Consider the following 19,343-nt stretch of genomic DNA (forward strand, 5'->3'; position numbering starts at 1 on the left):
GCAACCGGTCTGCAGCAGGGAGACCCGTCGGGACCGGCTGTGTTCTCTCTGGCGGTCCAGTCAGTTACCAGGAACGTCACCTCTCCTCTAAACGTCTGGTATTTAGACGACGGGACACTGGGAGGTGGCATTGACGGCGTTTGTGCCGACTTACAAGACCTGATTCCAGCCATGGCACGCATCGGATTGGAAGTCAATCCAGCCAAATGTGAAATCATCAACGCCAGTGGCGATGCGGTGCAGCACACCCTTTACGTGGAGAAGCTGCACCATCTCATCCCGGGCGCGGCAGTAAAAGACGATGCTGAACAGATGGTGCTTGGAGCGCCCCTGACCAGTTCAGCGGCTGAAACTGCACTAGGACGAAAGAAAGAGGAACTGGATCGCCTCATCACCCGCCTCAAACTCCTAGATAGCCACTCAGCCTTCTACCTCCTTCGCCACTGCCTCTGGCTACCCAGACTCCAGTACCTGCTCAGAGCCGCACCAGTATATCTTCAGCCGGATATACTAAACGAGCTGGACGTAACCCTGAAGTCAGCAGTTCAGGATCTGACCAACGTCTACTTTGACCAAACTAGCTGGCAGCAGGCGGTCCTACCCACCTCTCTTGGAGGGCTTGGTCTCAGACGAGTTACAGACGTCGCCCTGCCCAGCTTCATAGCTTCATTCCACCGATGTCAGCAACTGCTGTCTTCTCTTCTACCTCCTCTCTTCACTGCCGCTATTTCTAAGGAGCTGGATGAATCGACGGCTGACTGGCTGACAAAGGCAGGTGACAAAATGACTCCAGACGCTGATGCTCGCCGCCAGCAGAAGAAGTGGGACTATCCCCTCGCAGAAAAGCAGAGAGATTCTCTGCTGGCTGCTGCCAACCAGTTTGAGCGCGCTCGACTCCTCAGCGCAGCGACACCTGAGAGTGGCGCATGGATGCGAGCATTACCGTCTGCGAGTCTCGGCACCCTTCTAGATAACAACACCGTCCGTATCGCCATAGCCCTACGAGTCGGGGCCGACGTGAACAGCAGCCATGTCTGCAAGTGCGGCGCGGTGGCAGACTGCAAGGGTCATCACACGCTCACATGCCGCTTCAGCGCTGGAAGACTTCCCCGACACACAGCGTTGAATGAGGTCATCAGGAGAGCTCTGCAGTCGGCCGGCGTGCCCGCCCTCTTAGAACCGCTCGGCATCAATCGAGGTGACGGCAAACGCCCAGATGGAATGACCATCTTCCCTTTCACACAGGGACAGTGCCTTGTCTGGGATGTTACGTGCGTCAACACGTACGCTGAGTCCCGCCTCGCCTCGGCGGTGGTCCAAGCAGGGGCAGCTGCCGCTGAAGCGGAAGAAGAAAAACGTAGAAAATACCCAGAACTCTGTCGGCGCTTCCGTTTTCAGCCAATCGCTTTTGAGACAAGTGGCTCCTGCGGCCCATCAACAAAGAGTCTTCTCCGAGAAATCGGAGCTCAGGTGTCCGCGGTCACGGGAGAGAGACGGGAGACGGAGTGGCTTCTCCAGCGGTGTTCGATCGCCATCATCAGAGGCAACGCAGCTTCCATCCTGCTGACAAGCACTTCGCTTCCTTCCCGCCCACCTCAGCGTTTGGAGGTGGCCAAGGATGTCCGACAGCGCAGCCAGTGCCAGCTTGAGGCGCGCAAGAAGAGGAGACAAGCAGGGTCAGAGAGCAAGGCACAGGCGACCAGTCACGACCTACAGCTGAATCCAGTCATCCCGCCGCTCGACTCGGACAAGAACAGCAAGGACCCACTCTACATCGGCCTGCCCAACTATGGGAACACCTGCTATCAAAACGCCACCCTGCAATCCCTACTGGGTCTCCAACCGTTCCAGAGTGAGATGGTGTCCCTGATCTCGGGCCCGGTCGAAAGCGGCCAGTGCCGCACGCTGTGTGGCGTTGCCAAACTGATGGATCTTCGCCAGAAGGCGCTCAGCAAATTAGTCTTCAGCCACCTGAATGACCTGCGCGATGTTTTCGCCGACATCGATCCGGCGTTTCGAGGCACCGAGATGCAGGACGCCAACGAGTTCCTGTTGCGCCTGCTGGACACAATGAAAGACGAAGTCGACGCCCGACGATCGACAGACAACCCGGTCCGCGACAACTTCCATTACCAGACCCTCGAGAGTTACAGGTGCACAAAGTGTCATGAGACAGTTCTGAAGCGCCAAGAGAACATCAGCTGGTTTGTGAGCGTACCGCACCACCAGGGCACCGAGGCGCCCACGCTGCAGGACGCGCTGCGGCTGAGCATGCGACCCGACCGGCGCCACCTGCTCTGTCAGCACTGCTGCCACGATGAGTGTTACGTCACCACCAAGATAAGTCAGCTTCCCAGGACACTGATCCTCCAACTGAACCGGTGTGTCTTTCTGGGGGATGAGGCGAAGAAGATCCGGACCAAAGTGAGCATCCCCAAGTTCCTCTCGCTGAACGAGTTTGTCGCGGACGACGTCACCCGGCCTCCCGAGTGGAACTGCACAAATCCTTCCCTGTGTACTAGGGAGTCGGAGGTTCCCTCAGGCCCACCGGCCGCCACCGCCGCCCCAACAGCGCCCACCACTGCAGGCTCTCCAGTGTCGGCCGGAGCCACGGCGCCGGCTCGTCCTTCGCCATCGGCGACTGCTGCTGCTGAGTCGCCGCCATTGCCGCCACCCGAGCTGCAGGTGTTGGACGCCGCCAACTCATACTCGAAGCCGGGGCGGACCCGTGAGGACAAGGGTCGCGAGCTCCATGTTATCAGGAGGTCACAGGAGAGAGAGCCGGCCGGCGCCGTGGAACAGGTGCACCTTTCCGAGTTTTGCGTCCAGGAAGATCAGTCGCTCCGTCCCGTCGACCTGGTCGGCGACTCTACGTATCGGCTGGTGGGCGTCATCAGCCACTACGGCGGCACCGCGCACTCGGGACACTATGTGTCTGACGTGTACAGTGTAGGACGGGACATGTGGTTCCATTACGACGACCAGCGAGTTTATTGTTTATTGAACACTTAAGAACTCATCCATACAACATGGCTATTCTTGAGTTCGTGTCATAGGAGGTGAAAAAGTAAATACAAGGGGATGGTGACGCAATCAAGCACACATAAAAAATACATAGCCCACAAGCACGCATACTTTCTAAAATTGGCCCAGACGCCGTTTCACATTCCTTTTAAAAGCGCCCGGTGGTTGCTCCCTGACAGCGAGAGGCAGGGCATTGAAAGCCGACACAGCACGGTACAAAAATCTCCTTCGGCCGGATTCGGATCTTATCCGTGGAAGAGCGAGGTCTGCGTCCTGCCGTGTGTTGCGCTCTCTCCCCTCTCCTACTGTGGAGAGCTGCTCGGCGATATCCTGAGGAGCGCCGGTCACCAACATGCGCTTGAGTAGGCACAGAGTGTGGTAAGTGACCAGTTCACGAGCCGGGAGCCAGGTGAGAGTTCTAAGTGCGTCACTCACGCGGTCATGCTTGCGCCGCCCCGTGATAACTCGTGCACCGAAGTTAATCACCTTTTGAACACGAGACATGTTTTTGGCGACCGCAGTACCATAGACACTGATACAATATCTCACGGTTGACAGAACCAATGCGTTGACAATAGTGATGAGAGTCTCTTTCGGTAGTCTATATCTGGCATGACTAAGACCTATAAGAAGACCAGTGCATCGTCCGACAAGCTGATCTATATGGTACTCGTAAGACAGCGTGCGGTCCATCACCACGCCCAAGTTTTTGACGCGATCACTCTCGTGGATGGTACTGCCGCTCACGGTAAGGGTAACAGGCGGAACACCTCGTAACATTTGGCGCGTACCCAAAACTATAAGCTGCGTCTTGCTGGAGTTCAGTTTCAAGGAATTTTGCATAAACCAGCGATGCAGGGTGTTTAGTGCACACTCCATGCGATGAACCAGTGATGCGATGTCACTTTTTCTGCCCGTAACGAGGAGCTGAGTATCATCAGCGTATTGAACGATGGTCACCTCGCTCTCTACGTACAAACTGATGTCGTTCGAGTACACGGTGTACAACAAAGGTCCGAGCGAGGTACCTTGGTACACTCCAATCGGGTTTCTCATCGGTTTGGAGGTCACCTGTTCGTTCTGTGGCGAGCTCATTCGAACGTATTGAAAATGATCCGAAAGATAACTTTGGAACCACTCAGTGTTCACTCCATAAAGTTCAAGTTTTTGAAGCAATTTGGCGTGATTCACAACATCAAAACATTTACTCAGGTCTAACAAGACAAGAAGACAGATATGACCCTGATCCATGGCCCGATGGATGCGATCGGTAATTTGAATAAGTGCCGTTTCGGTAGAATAGTTTCGGCGAAAGCCATGTTGGGCGGAAGCAAGAAGGCAGTTGTTGACGAAGAAAGAGTACAACTGTTCGTGAACTAGCCGTTCTATGATCTTTGAGAGACAGGGCACAAGTGAAATAGGGCGAAAACTAGATGGGTCGGTGAGAGCACCGACTGACTTGTAAATGGGCTGTATGGAGTCAGCTGCGTGGACGAGGCGTACGTCCTGAATGAAGGTCACCAACGGGACGGTTATACCTTCTTTTACCTCCACAAGGAGCTCTGCAGCCAGATAGTCAGGATGGAGGGTGGGGGACTGTAACTGCCGCCGCACGGAGGATTGGCGCTTGAACGCCTCCTGACCGTGTCCGAGCGGGCATGTGTGTATGGGTTTGTGTGTGCGTGTGTGTGGATATGTACCAGAAATGTTTTGTATCACCTTTTTATTACAAATGCACCTTCAGAATATTTCAAAAAAAAATTATCAACATAAAATGCTGAATTAGATCAGGCACCTAAGATGATTTTATTAATATGAGCTAAGCCTTCGTTTCACATTGCTGCCTTTAGTTAGATTGAATATCTTTTTTTACATAAATATGGTAGATATGCTTGTAAAATGTAAATATCATCAGACAGCTTCCCATGAAGTTCTTGAGGAACAAATATGCTCTTAACATAGGGTACCTATACGCGGTACCCTGATGAGCAAAACAACCATGCGCTCAAGCTCCCAGGTCTCAGTTGATCACATTCGATTTGTCGCAGCTGGATCGCCCACACACCGTCGCGTCTGCACAACAGCATTAGATCACAGCCGCCTGCTGACAACCCAGAGGCGTGTAGCAGACGTAACTAGAGCCGACCTACGGTCTCTGGGTGGGAGAACGTAAACACCGTCCGTCCCATCGTAGTGGAGAGAATTGAGACGTATCTCACCGTGGCGAACGGAAGAGAGACATGCCCATTGCCCACTCGTAGCGCACATAATTGAGACATGTCCATTGTCCAACCGTGACGCAAAGAATAGAGACATGTCATCCGTGGCGCACAGAATAGACGACAGGTGTGTCTTACTGTAGCGCATAGAATCGAGACATATGTCCTTGTCGCAGTGTCCAAAAGTGCCCGAAAGTGAGACTAATTCGAGCCGAATTGAACCATGTCCAATTGTGACGCGCAAGGAATCGAATCATGCCATTGTCCAAGCAAAGCGCGCAGTATATAAATTTTCCACTGTGGCGTACAGCCCGGGTACAGGATCAAGAAATGTTTCAACATAACGACAGCGTGAACATTTCACGTATTTTCAACCATGTCGCATAGATACATACAAGAAAGGCCCATTGCCTTTGCATTGACTGATGCAACAAATTGGTCCTGGATGCTGCAGTGGAGTCATGCTTACTCCACAAATGTGTCTCCAAATTGCAAAACCTCCCTCGAATTTTCCTTCATCTCCCTCTCTTCCCAGTTCTTTTTATTACATTTTTATAGTTTTTACAGCTTTCTGTCTTTGTATATTTGGCTTTTTTATTGTCAGTATATAATGACAAACCATTTCATTTCAGATGCAGCCAGGGGCGCATCATGACGCCATCTTTAGGTAGATAAATGATGTTAAATACAAAATATTACATTTTATTGACATCGTGACACGAATAAACGGATTACAAGCCTACTCTTAAATGACCAGAAGTTAGATGGTATCTAAATGCCTATCGTTTTTAGTAGCAATTAACAGCATCGTTAAAAATCGTGGACACTTAGCGATGCCTGAAAGATCTCTGCTTCATCTACGATATGGTTAGTCAGACGAATATCTATTTACTTATGAATATTATTATACCTTTGTAATTTCATTGTAAATAAAATTCACGGACGCTATAACATCAGATTACCCAGGGTCTTGCCGTTTAGATTTGGAGGTACTGGGCGCTAAGCGGACTGCAGATGCTTATTGAGCCAAAAAGGATGCGAACAAGCTATCAGGAATGCTCTAATAACAATGCATTGAGGCATCACTAATAGTAAAATCATGTAGGTAGGAGCGAGTGGGGCAAGTCGCCCCCCCCCCCGTTGAGCTAAAAATGCTCTAGCTGGCAAACTTGAGGAAGTTTTGTCGCTAAAAACGCGATTTCATTTAAGTGTAATCATTTTGCCACTGTTAAGTTACACATAATCGCCACAGAATACGGTTGTTAGGATTAAAAATACGCCATTTCCTCGAGCAGGTCATTTCGGGCATCTTACCCCGTGGGTGGGTAAGAAGCCCACCCTGTGGAAAAAGATGCACAAAACTTCAACCGCTCATGATTGCTTGGAATAAATTAGGGATAGAGAGATGGCATAACTGACCTTTGATTCAATGAGAATCTGTTGACACCAAAGTCTTTTCAGGTCGGTTCATGTTACTGATTTGTGATCCTTCCTTATGACGATCACTCTGCAAGCGAGCCTCTGCTTGGTTCAACAATGTCGAAACTCGAAACGCTCTCCGCGCGTAGGAATCTTTCGCAGAGTGATGAAACTTAGACTAGAGGATATAGCAAACTTCCAAGTCTCCACAACTTGCAGGTACCTACCTATATCTCAGATTTTTCCAAATGAACAGTTAATCACTGCGAGTTGCGACCTTATGACTTGACTTTCCCCGCAACCACCTGGGCGTCTTACACGCACTAACATAAATGATAGGCACAGAGGCGGCGGAAGGTATTTTGGGATGGGGGGGCACACCTGATCCTTCCCGGAACCTAGGGTACCCCCAAATCTAGTTTTCTCACCGGTTTTAGGCCACTTATTTTTCACCCCTTGGCCTTTACAACGAAAAATCGAAACGAAAACATTTGCAAAAAGTGAGATATCCCGTCTCATCTGAGTCAAGGAACTACCTTTTTGGTAACTTGGAATAAACGTTTAAAGCTTTCACACATGAGCTGTCAAATCAGGTATAGAGGGGGATTTTTTACTTAAATAGGTATTGTCTTCCATTCAGCTTTTCTTTGAGGCCCACGGCCGCTAATATAGGGAGGACAAGCTGCCCCGACGGTTCCTGGCCCTATGAAACTTTGTGGGGGCAGCGCCTGCGCCCCCCACGGCCCCAGAGTTGTGGGGGCAGGCTACCCCCATGCTGCCCCCCGGCTCACGAGTCTATGCCGGCTGGCGTCTGGCAGAGTCGCGGGGAAAGGCCTGTGGCACGCTCAGACGCGCTTCTGTGACGTCCGCATGCCGGGCCACTCGCGTTCCGTCCTACTCTTCCGGTTACCGGTAGCTCGTAGATAGCTGCTTGATTTCTGAGCATTATGTGTGGAGGGCGTTTGGTGGAAATGTATGATATTTAGAGAATGAATATGTGCTTACATGTTGTCACAGTCTTCTGCGTTAGAACGCTCCATAATGAAGGTTGTTTCTGGTTAACATTTCGAAAAGGTAATAAATCTATGAATTTATGTTGGTAGATTTCCGATTTCGATTCCTCCGGTTGGAGGGTCTCAAATACCTACATTACGAGCCCTCCCCCCGCCGAAAAGTTGGAGGGGCTCAGCCCCCGCTAGCCCCTCCAGCCGGTTCCCGGGAACCGCCCCTCTGGTTCCCGCGCCACTGCGGCAAGTCCAGTTCAAATACGTGTAGCACGCTGTGGCTGTCACCGTGACTGTTGTTCACGTTGAACAACTTGCTTCCTTTAAACCAATGACGTCATTAAAGTTAGCCAATTATTGGCTATTGCAAACCTTTTTGGTTGGTAACACTCGCACTGCAAAATGCTAGCCAATGTGATCAAAATATGTACGACGACATTGACAACAATATCAATCCATTCCAAATTACTCGCTCTATTAACTTAAAAAGGTACTCAGCCAAACTGGCATATGTTCATGACGTAGTATGGAAGTATTGTGGTACTTCGTCGATAACAATTTGGGGGGGCAAAAAGATATGTTTGCACCCCCACCCTGGAAGATGGGGGGGCGCCGTGCCCCCGCTGCCCCCCCGCTTCCGCCGCCACTGGATAGGCATGCCGAAAAAATAACTGCAGTTGAAATGCAGGTCATTGTGGCGTCAGCTAAGAGAGAAATGTTGCAGATGCACATACAAAAGTAAAGAAATAGGATACTCAATTGACTGTACGAATAACTGTTGCATTTAATGAGATCAAACAAAAGTACAAAACTAGCAAAAATACGTTTTTGCCCATCCGCGTGGCAATTCTCACTGGAGAGTGGAGATGCACCATTTTTTTCTATAAGTAACTAATCTTTACTTCTACTTCAGGGACCATGATAACACCTCAACGTTGCTACTTTTAACGCTAGAGGGTATTGGGCGTCTTATCCGAGGGGGAATCTTGCCCCATTCTCCCCTATCTCTCCTCCGTAAGAAAAGGAAGACACATTGTAAAGTCAGGTGTGTTTTTAACTGTCGGTCCTTCGGCTCACCTGTGGCTGCGATGATGAGGATGCCGCAGCATACGAGCAGACTCGGGGAGGTCAGCGGCAGCGGCAGCGGCGGCGGTCGGCGTCGGCCGGTCCGCCACTCACGACACCACGGGCGCCCCATCTCGCCGACTGAGCAGACGAGGCGAGCGCAGTCCGGTCCGACCTCCGCGGGGGACAGGGGGCGCCACTGGCGGAGGATATCGGAGGAGCGGAGCCCGGGCCGACCTCCGCGGGGGACAGGGGGCGCCACCGGCGGAGGGGTATGGTAAGCAGGGAGGGCGCCACTGAAGGAGAGGGTATGATGGGCCGGGAGGGCACCACTGAAGGAAGGGTATGGTAGGCCAGGAAGGCGCCACCGAAGGAGGGGCATTGGTGGAGTACGGCGCCCAGCGGGGGACACAGCGAACCCCTTTCCGCCACTGAAGGAAGGGGGTATCGCCACTAGCGCCACTTATACGCAGGGGCAAAGATCAGGAGCGCCACTGGCGGTGTCATGGGGGGGGGGGATCCAATGCGCCACTAACGCTGGGAGGCTGGTCTTTGAAAGCGGGGTATAAGAAGATTCACTGCGTTTTAGGTTCTATGCAAGTAGAACATGAATGAAGGATGGAGGCGTCTGTATTCTTTAGTCAGAACTTGAACTGACAACCTTCATCATTGATCTCATCTCCCTCGTCCTGGGCTGATAGTCATCCTAACCAGACAACTCCATTGCGACGACGAGCTCCAATACAACCCACAAGCATATCCCTCAGAGATTGTCGAGAAACGGCAAGGTGGCCTGAACATAATTCAGGGCTCATATATAGCAGGGTTTGGTGTTTGTATATTTGTTCATCAACAGTTCGTGAACAATGTTTGTTTGTTTGTTTATGTGATGGTTTACGAATTTTGGCATTCAAGGTCACATGTTCATCAACGATTCTCTGTTCACGAACAGTTCGTGAACGTTCATGAACGTTCATGAACAAGTCATCATTTCTTATATCTCTCGAGCAATTGTTATCATACGGTGCTGACATGACTGCAGGCATATTTTACATGAGAAAAAATGCACCAGTCATATCTCAAGCACATGGAATCGTGATTCATAATTATTCTTGTAACGCTGAGGCTTAGATTGTGCATCGAAGACCTTGCATGACGTCATATAAGACGCCACTAAGGTTGTTTGGTGCAGTAGGAGTTTTTCGCTAATAACTTCCGATCAAATTGAGCTAGCGAGTCGGTTGAGCCATCACTTGACTCAAAAAGAACTGCCACATCGAATGATATGCAACATGACATCCTCCATGCAGCTTTGTGACCCGAGTGGCTTTGACCTGACCGTGACCTGAGGTCAACATCCTAAAAAGACCTAACCAAAACAGAAAGTGTATCATTCGACGCGTCTGGCCACGACGAGCACGATGGTGCGACAATCGCGGCTCTGCCACCATTTGTGGCGAAGTTATTCACCAAAAACCAAACCCATACTTTAAGACACTTGACCTGACCTCAGGGGTCACCGGTTGGTGTAAGACCTTGAAAACGGATACCAATCGCTGTGTTTCGCAAAGACGCACACGCTGGCTTTTTCCGCAAGGTTCTATCTATAATTAGGAGCGAAATGGCTAAGGAGGGGGTCTTATTTATCTACCCCCTCTTTACCGTGTTCGCGAACAGTTCATGAACGTTCGCGAACTGTTCGTTGTTTGTTTACCAAAATTTGACCGATGACGTCACTTGTTCGCGAACACATTTGTTCGTGAACAGTTTGTTTATGTTTGCTTATTTGAAAAATTAAACAAACACCAAACCCTGATATATTATAGGTATAGAGTCATCCGAAATTAAAACGAATTCTGACGAGAATTGAGCTCACAGTGGTGCTTGAACAAAGCAAGCTTTACAAAACACAATTAGCATAAGCACTTTTGTAAAGGCTTAAAGGTAGTGTGCCACCTTTGAAAGATTTCCCATTTTATTTTTCCTAGGATAAGAAGCTTCTGTTTTTACCTAATATCGCAAAAAAAATCAAAAATGGGCCTGGAATAGTGCCTTTTTCGCCTAAAAGTTTTTCGGTTTTTAGATAGGTATGTATAACAACTGTAGTGGGCTCACCTGCAAACAGGCGTCGGGCAACAATCGCGAATGCGGCGCACTTGTGACAATAAGCAAAGGTCATTATAGTGTTACGACCATACGACGTACGGGAATGAGTTATCAGCTGTCTACTCGTAGACAACACAATGTCGAGCCTTAAACTGTAAGCCCGTATTGGTATTGTTTCTTTTATTTGGCTGTCGAACATTATTTATGGTTTGAAATATGATTTTATGTAAAATAATTGATATGAAAAAGCCGTCTTATAAGTTATGACCCCATTTCACCACACGCAAGTGGCAGAAATGACAATGATCAGCTGACGCATTTTTCTTGGCCGAAGTCAGAGCGCGCGGCCCGACGCACCACGCGTATTTGGAAATTCCGACCTCGACGAGCATCAGAAGCCACCTAACAGGCGTGTTCGAAACCGCAGGAGATGATGATGAACGGGTTTATCGAAACTTGATTGGATGAGCATATCGGTAATAGCGATTTCAGTGTGTGCATTTATTGTTCATAGTGGTGTGAAATGTGGTTGGGGTACGACCGACAACCCGTCGGGGCGAATTTCGCACTGGGGTACTCAAAATGTGAAGAATTTAAGACTTTTCCATGAGTTTTGAAGGAATGGATAAGTTCTAAAAATCCGGTTCTCCTTATCTGGGCCATTAACTCCATACGGACCAAGAAAGCTGGCACACTACCTTTAACCGGTCAGTTGCAAACACCGATACGGTATATAGAAACAAACGAGTTTAGAGCTTCATAACATTATTGGTCTATAAATGATCATTGCCCCTTTGTAAACCTAATTAAGTGTATCGATGATGCTCGCCCTATCGAGGATTTTCGATAACATGCCTTTTATTCGATGTTACAACGCATTCCTCGTATAGCATGGCATATGATACGCCTGTCAAAATTCATATCTGAGTAGGTGTGCAATGGAAAACCCTTGGTTTATGGTAACGACATAGCAAAGGATATAATTGAGTCCTATTGGCTCAACATTCAACAGTTAAGAAGCAAGTATAAAAGATATTACTCTACTCTACGTGTTTAATTTATTGTTAATGTAGGTCATAGGCGTCGCCAGACATTTTCGGTTGGGGGGCAAAATCAAGTTTTGTGTTAAATCTTGCCTTTCCCCAGCCGTTACTCACTCGTTTTACATATCATTCGACGCGCAATGGTGCGAGGAATCCGATGGTGACAAAGTTTTCCTTCTAGCTATAGCATGTATTTTTTTACAAAAAAAAATCAAAATTTTGAAATTTCTGGACAAAAACGACCGTTAGAATCACAGTGGCTGCGATTGCCGACGCACTGCAGAGGGCCCCTGTGCAGACTCCCGTCGCTCATGATCATTACCCAGAAGAAGGTGAAAAACGCTCCATTTGAATCGGATCATCTCGCTAAAACCTCCATTCACGCATGCATGCCGAGGTTTTACGTGAAATGCATAGGGCTTATCCCAGCCGCCGATTGTAGCTAAGAATTGGGCATTCGGCGGAGACTGAGAGTCTGAGAGAGAATGTCGGAAGTGTGAATCGGAAGTACATCATTCATCCTTGCTGCAGTGAGAAGAAGTGTTTTGTTCACTCGAGTGTGAACAAAAAGTTTCTGGTTTTTCGAGTGAAGGATAGCGCTGCAAACGCGGCCAAAAATATTTAACGGAACCAAAAGTTACGCACGGCATAGCGGCAAGGGATCCCTTAGAGATAGGATTGCGGCTTCCAGGCCATTTCAGGCCACTCAGGGTCAGTGTGGACTCTCAGAAGCCTGCTTAGGATCCCGGAGATCGGCGTGGGTCACCCCAAATATTTACGTGTATGTGGTGCTTTAGGGCTTCCCGAGCCTAAGGTGGGCCCGGAAAGCCCTTTAGGGCACACGAGCTTTTAGAAGCCAGTGTGGGCGGCGGCGCTAAGAGACTAGGCCCAGGGTGAGCCTGGATCCCTCGAATAACAGTGTGAACCGTCGGGGTCTGTGTCGAATCCTTAAGGACCCTACGTTGGTAGGGACATAAGAAACATGTGCTGCGGCCCTCAGAGGGACACGTGAGTTGTGACCCCTCAGATGCCGGGTTGGGGTTAGTAAAGTCTGTCGCCTCAAAGGTTCGGCTGAACTATCATAGGCCAGTTGAGGTTTTCAGAAATTTTCGAAGGCATCCTCAAAGATTCGTGTGGCCCTTCAGAGGTTTACGTATGTATAATGTCCTCAAAGATCCCTGTGTGGGCCCTCTAGAGAACATGGACACCAGTGGGACTCTCAGAGGCCGGTTTGGGCCCTCCGAAAGCTTCTTAGAGCTCAGTGGAGCTCCTTAGGAGCCTGTGTGAAAAGCAGGCTCATGAGCCCTGCGGCACTTGAACGGTACTTGGGCCTGTCGCAGACATTTGACGAGAGTTGAGGCCCCGAAGATTTCGTGTCACGCTTTGAACGAAAATTATGTGTCACGTGTCAGCACTCCAAAATTTATGAAAATCAGCTACAAAATGTAATAAAGAACCAACTAGGAACATGGCATGAATCATGGCATTGACATTTCCGAGTCTGGAGTCGGAGTCTTGAAGATTTTGGCGACTGCGACTCTGACTTTGGTTTGAACTGCACGCTCCAACAGAGTCTGACCTCACAGGCATTCTCAGAAAGGTACCCCCATTTTTCCCTGACTCCAAAATCTCATCGGATCTGTATCGATCTCAGGGGGTGCCCGGTCCGAGGTTGGGGGGGCAAGCTGCCCCGCTTGCCCCCCCGTGGCGACGCTAATGATGTAGGTGATCTCTGATCAAGCATGGTCAGCGCGTAACCGAGGGATCTATTCCCGTAAATAATTATCCCATCACCCATGGCAGTGCGGCTGAGGTAATGCATGGCTGATCAGTAAACAACTTAGTGGGTAGAATGCCGTCTGAGAAGAAACACGAATCGCTCCACAGGTCAGCCCCGGCGTCCATTTCTTTAATCCCTATACCCCCCCCCTCCCCCCTCGTGACCGGTCCCGTTTCCGGGCACCACCGCCCACAGCAACCACCGCTGCATGACCGTGCGCCGCGTCTGCGGCAGCTGATCAGACCGGCCGATTCATCTGCGCCACTAATGCCGTCTGTCGACCGCACCGCCGCCGGCGACCGGCGCGCACTAATTGTCGGCACATCAGCGGCCCACACGGCACCGGCCACCGCGCGGTCATCGCAAACGGTGCCGTTTGTCTCGCAGATCTTAGCATCTGCCGTCGGCAATCTGATGCCACATGGGCTTTGTTCGTATAAGCGTAATGTCAAGAGATGACCTATTGATAAGACGGCATTTACCCACCAGCGCTGCGGCATAAAATGAGATAGGTTTAGTGGATGCTATGCCGTTTATGTATATGCCACTTTTTTATTGCCTTCAAGCGCTGGATGTTTAGTGCTTACATGGTGTTGTACATGCACAATGCTGAATGCACAATCACTTGGCATATATTGACATTTAGCCTTCCACATATAGCGTGGCGAGCTGCATTATATTATGAATTCAGTGCACGTTTATATCATGAAATTGATTTCATTGATAATGTTTAATGAACGTTTTTAGGGTTATAATATAAGCAATAAGTATGTAGCTTAAATTTTCATTGTTTAATTATTTCATCTCACCACATGCCATCTGATCTAACGCTTAACACATTTATTGTACAGAAAACCTCGATTGGCGCATTTCAAGCATATAAGTTCGAAAGAATCACATGCCCCTAGACATGGCACAGTAAGGAGTGCGGTTCGCGCTACAATTAGTTGTACGTGTTAAAATGAGCAATTCAGTGATTCAAATTCAAACGCAATCAGCAGCGCCCTTCGGGAAACCCGTTACATTTCCGGCTCAGACACAGTTGTCGCGGGCTAATAGTGTGATTGGTGTGTCAGTCGGCCTTGTCCCAGTAACATTTCTACTCTCGTTCTCTTCGACCCCAACATGTGTTCATTTTGGACCAAACTACCTGCCTGATCAGGATGTATTTCATCTCTCAAGGTAAATTCCATATTTCAATTTGGGCACATCAGACAGACTGCGCGGCAGCCTAGCGCTATGACTGTCCGCTGTGATTCACTATTGGTGAGCCGTGCCGATTCCACCGTCAGAAGTTGACCAGATGACCTGCAGGGTCACCACCTGTGCCTGGTGTACCCAGCGCCACTGCCAGGCGGACAGGTCACCCTCGTCACGGGCGTGATTGCCGGGGACCAATTCCGTCCCGGGTATAAATGTGGACGGAGAGGATCGCTAGCTAGTCACACCCAACCACACGCAGTCTCATCATGAGCTTCTCCGTGGTAACGTGCTGCCTCCTGGTGAGTTTTGTCCTGGCTGCCGCCGGCTCCCCTGCGGGGAAGGCGACCCAGCCTGCCGGCGACCAGCCTCACCTAGAGCCGTACAAACCAAGGACCAACAACGGTGCATCCATGGCACCCCTCGACGCCCAGCCTCTGCCGCTCTCCGCTGAAGTTCAGAACTCTGAGACCGTGCCGCTGGCCGCCGGCCGGTATTACATCCAGTCCACCAACTACCCGCAACTCTATCCGAACAGCTTCGACTTCACGTACCCGACGTTCACCGGTGCTGATGGCCAGCAGCTGCGCATCTACTGTCCGCATCTGGACATCGAGCCGCACTCGGACTGCGCCTACGACTGGCTCTCCATCAACGGCACCCGGTTCTGCGGCGCCGGCAGCGTCAGCGAACGGCGCGCGCTCTCGCTCTCCATCGAGTTTCACTCGGACTACATTGTCCGGCACACCGGCTACCTCTGCTACATCGAGGTGCCGGCGCTGTCCTGCTGCGGCCGCGCCCTGCGCCACTCCCGCATTGTCGGCGGTGTGCCGACTGAGGAGCACGAGTACCCGTGGCAGGCGGGCGTCGTGTACACCGGGTCGAACCGCACCTGGTGCGGTGGCAGCCTCATCAACAGCCGCTACGTGCTGACGGCAGCCCACTGCGTGGCCTCGGCCGAGCCGCACCGGATCGAGGTGCTGCTCGGCGATCACTGGATCGGCCAGCCGGACGCCGGTGAACTGCGCTTCTCCGTGGAGCGCATCACCGTGCACCCCAACTACACGAGCTTCACGGGCGGTGATGACTTTGCCCTCCTGCGTCTGGCCTCTGCCGTGCCCATCAGCGCCGAGATGAGCCCCGTCTGCCTGCCGCCGGCCGACGAGACGTTCGCAGGTATGAACGCCACGGCTACCGGGTTCGGGCGAACCGCCTCCAACGAGAGTCAGTCCCTGGTCCTGCGGGAGGTGCAGCTGCCCATCTGGAGCCCCGCACAGTGCGCCGGCCACCTGGCCACCCTGGACACCACCTCGATGGTGTGCGCCGGCGGAGTGGCCGGCCAGGCCACCTGCAGCGGCGACAGCGGCGGCCCGCTGGTGGCAGAGCTCGCAGGACGCTTCACGCTGGTCGGGGCGACCTCGTTCGGCTACGTGCCGTGCGGCCTCCGGGGCTACCCGAGCGTCTACAGCCGCGTCACGTCGGCGCTCACATGGATCGAGAACACCACCGCCGACGCCTCGCTCTGTGGCTAGTCAAAACATCGGCGGGGAACAGGCACACCGACGATATGATAAGAGTTGTAAGTTGTAACATACATTTAAGCAAATAGGGTTTTTATTCGTCGGTAGTCCAGCGGTATTCTTCGTTAATGCAAGGTTTTCCGATGCCATGACGTACTCTTTTGAGTGCTTAGTTGGGGATATAAAGCTAAGTCCTCTTTTCTGTCTCTTGTCTGTTTGTACAAGTCTACAATTCAAGTCTACAACTTGTCTGTTTGTATATAAAAAGAGTTAAAGATGAGTTGAGTTTGAGATGAGATGAGTATTCGTGGATTGCATAAATGAGACGGCAATGGACATTTTGGGCTGACCGCAACGCATTTTTAACGCTAAATATAAAATGGTCCGATTTTCAAATATACTTTACAATGGGATTTTTAGGCCAGGGATAGCCATTTTGCCTATGTTCAGAATTTTCGCACCTGCATCAAAGAATAGCACTTCCACCCCATCACGCCAAATGCCAATGAAGAGATGGCCGCGGTGTCGCATTGCTAAGGCAATGGCCGGCCATGCGATATGGGAGGTCAAAATGACATGGCTTGCCATAAAATATCGATTGATTTATTCCAGCTAATTCGAGAGAACGCTCCTCAGTCCTATGTCGTCATCAGTCGACAGTGACTTAACGGGAATCCCAGCGCGGCGCAGCGGCGGCCTCCGGGGCCGGGGCGGGCGGAGGGAGGGGTTACAGAATTGCGCCACTCCGAGCCACCGCCGCGCCGGTCGGTCTGCCCTGCCGCGCGCAGTGCCACTACTGCCACTTCACAGCCGGACGGTCAGCGGCGGAGTGCATGCCCCTAGAATTGAGGCAGAAGCTTTGGCGAAGCAAGCTGAGTGTGTACCATTGGTGAAAACTTCAGGTGAGCTTGGCACTACGAAGTGACATTCATGACGGAAGGTGCATCCCAACAGTCAATGGCGAGTCTGTGCCTGGAAGATCTTCCACCGGAGATACTGCAGGACATTCTGGGCCTGCTGGACTGGAGGGAGCAGTTGTCCGCCCGTCTCGTGTCGCGCCGCTGGCGTGGGCTCGCCGACGAATGTCTCGCGCGGCGTCAGCAGCTCCGGCTCTACGGGACTGACATCCACGGGAGTCTGAGCCCGGAGAAGGTGAAGCTGCTGCTGGAGATGATGCCGTCGCTGCGGCGACTGCACGTGGACGGCCGGAGTCCTACTGAGGCGAGTCGCACTACGGCCGTGACTTATTACCAGCAACAGCCGGAGGACACCGACATCTGCTCGGTGGACAGGTCTGCTGTCGACCTTCTCTGCTGCTTCTCCCAGCGCCTGGAGCAGCTGTCATTGACGTACGTCAGTCTGAGGTGCACTGGTCTGCCACCTCAGCCGGCTCAACCTTCCCAGCTGCGCCAGCTGGATCTGTCACGAACGAACGTCAGCAGCGAGGACCTGGCCGGCGCGCTGTCCAACTGTCCGCAGCTGGTGCAGCTGTCGGTGGCACACTGTCCCCAGCTGACGGCCGACTGGCTGCCGCAGCTGACCGGATGTCCGCAGCTGGAGCAGCTCGACATAACGGCGCTGAAAGTGTGCACCCGTGAGGACTGTGACGTGCTGGCTGCTGCACTGGCTGGCTGCCCGCGACTGCAGCGCCTATCGGCGGCGTGCGTGAAGTGCCCGCACCAGTACCTGCCGGCCTCGGGCCTGGCGCACCTCACCCATCTGGACCTCAGCAACACTAATGTCCACCCACTCCTCCTCCGGTCTCTCTCCCAGCTGGCCCCTCAGCTGCGGGACCTGCGGCTGCGGGCGGCGCGCGTGCTGAGGCTCCCTGCTCTGGTCAACGGTCTGCCGCTGCTCCGGAGACTGGAGGTGCTCGACACTAGGGTTGTGTGTGAGAGCGCCGTGCCGACCGTGCTGGCCGCTCTGCACGGTCTGCCGCTGAGGGCCCTCGCGTGCGGCCGCTACAACTGCTACGTGACGGCGGAGAGCATTGCCCAGCTGGTGGTGGCCGTTCCGACCCTTGCTCTGTTCCAGCTGGCCACGGGAGGAGGTCGTCAGGCGCTTGAGGCCGCGCGGCTCTTGAGGGAGCGCCTGCCATCGGGACGGACCGTCACCTTCATAGCGGAACCGGGCGCAGTGTCAGAGCAGGGTGTCAGCGTGTCCCCGGAGCAGGGTGTCCGTGTGGTGGTACCAAGGCACGGCCTCTGGGAGACGCTGGCCGACCCGCAGTGGCCACATGGGAGTGAGGGCATTTGGTGAATGCGCTGCTGTACTCGTAAATAACCGTTCTTTATGACGTTTGTGACGCATATGAACAATGGTTGGTTCAGGTTGTGCTTTCTTGTTGCAAGCTACTGTCTTACGCTAGTAGGTACTTACATATCCATTGTCCAGCCATATTGGAAAATTAGGTATCACTATGGTGGGTAAGTTGTGGCAGTAGGTATGTTGACCCGCGCCCCAGGTGGCGGTCTCAGCCAACTTCGCCCTAGTGGGGGGGGGGGCATATATGTTGCCACCCACCTCTAACTAAAAAAACTAAGAGGGCTAGAAAGACGCAGTAAAAAGCAGTCGATAGCTCTCAATGCGTACGTTTAAAAGTATTTCAATTACTTTTCATCTTAGAGCAATATTGGGGTCACCAGAGTTCATCAAAGGTCAAATTTGCCAATTGTCATTATATTTTTCAGAAAACATGCCGTTATCTCAGGAGCTATGATAGCTAGAATAACGCATAGAAAAACAATCGATAGCTTTTGAGCTCTTCTTTTGATAAGGCCATCATCAAAATTGACTTCAGGTCAACGGTTTAGCCTCCAGAGGGCAAAAACTCCAAAAAATAAGCTGCTATGGAAAGCGTTTTTCGACAATAAATTTCTACTAAAAAAAGCCACGACATTTCTATTGCCAGAATCGTGTTCCTCTCGCCGAGACGCGTGAATGAACTATAATTTGACATTGAA

At 51.6% G+C, this 19,343-nt stretch overlaps 2 protein-coding genes across 2 annotated transcripts in view; one reads left to right on the forward strand and one right to left on the reverse strand.

Annotated features, from left to right (window-relative positions):
* The window catches only part of LOC122363465 (adhesion G protein-coupled receptor L2-like), a 42,124-nt gene extending 33,255 nt beyond the window's left edge, over positions 1–8,869 (reverse strand). Inside the window, exon 1 of the mRNA XM_043332760.1 lies at positions 8,744–8,869. Coding sequence (XP_043188695.1) covers positions 8,744–8,864 — 121 coding nt within the window. The 5' untranslated portion in view covers positions 8,865–8,869. The remainder of the gene's footprint in view (positions 1–8,743) is intronic.
* Positions 8,870–15,105: 6,236 nt separating this feature from the next.
* Positions 15,106–16,629, forward strand: LOC122363466 (trypsin II-P29-like). The gene has a single exon (XM_043332761.1). The coding sequence runs from the start codon at positions 15,130–15,132 to the stop codon at positions 16,390–16,392; it is 1,263 nt and encodes a 420-aa protein (XP_043188696.1). The 5' UTR covers positions 15,106–15,129; the 3' UTR covers positions 16,393–16,629.
* The last annotated feature ends 2,714 nt before the right edge of the window (positions 16,630–19,343 follow it).

Source organism: Amphibalanus amphitrite, unplaced genomic scaffold, assembly GCF_019059575.1.
Source record: "Amphibalanus amphitrite isolate SeventyFive unplaced genomic scaffold, NRLGWU_Aamphi_draft 000621F_arrow, whole genome shotgun sequence".
Classification (NCBI taxonomy): domain Eukaryota; kingdom Metazoa; phylum Arthropoda; class Thecostraca; order Balanomorpha; family Balanidae; genus Amphibalanus; species Amphibalanus amphitrite.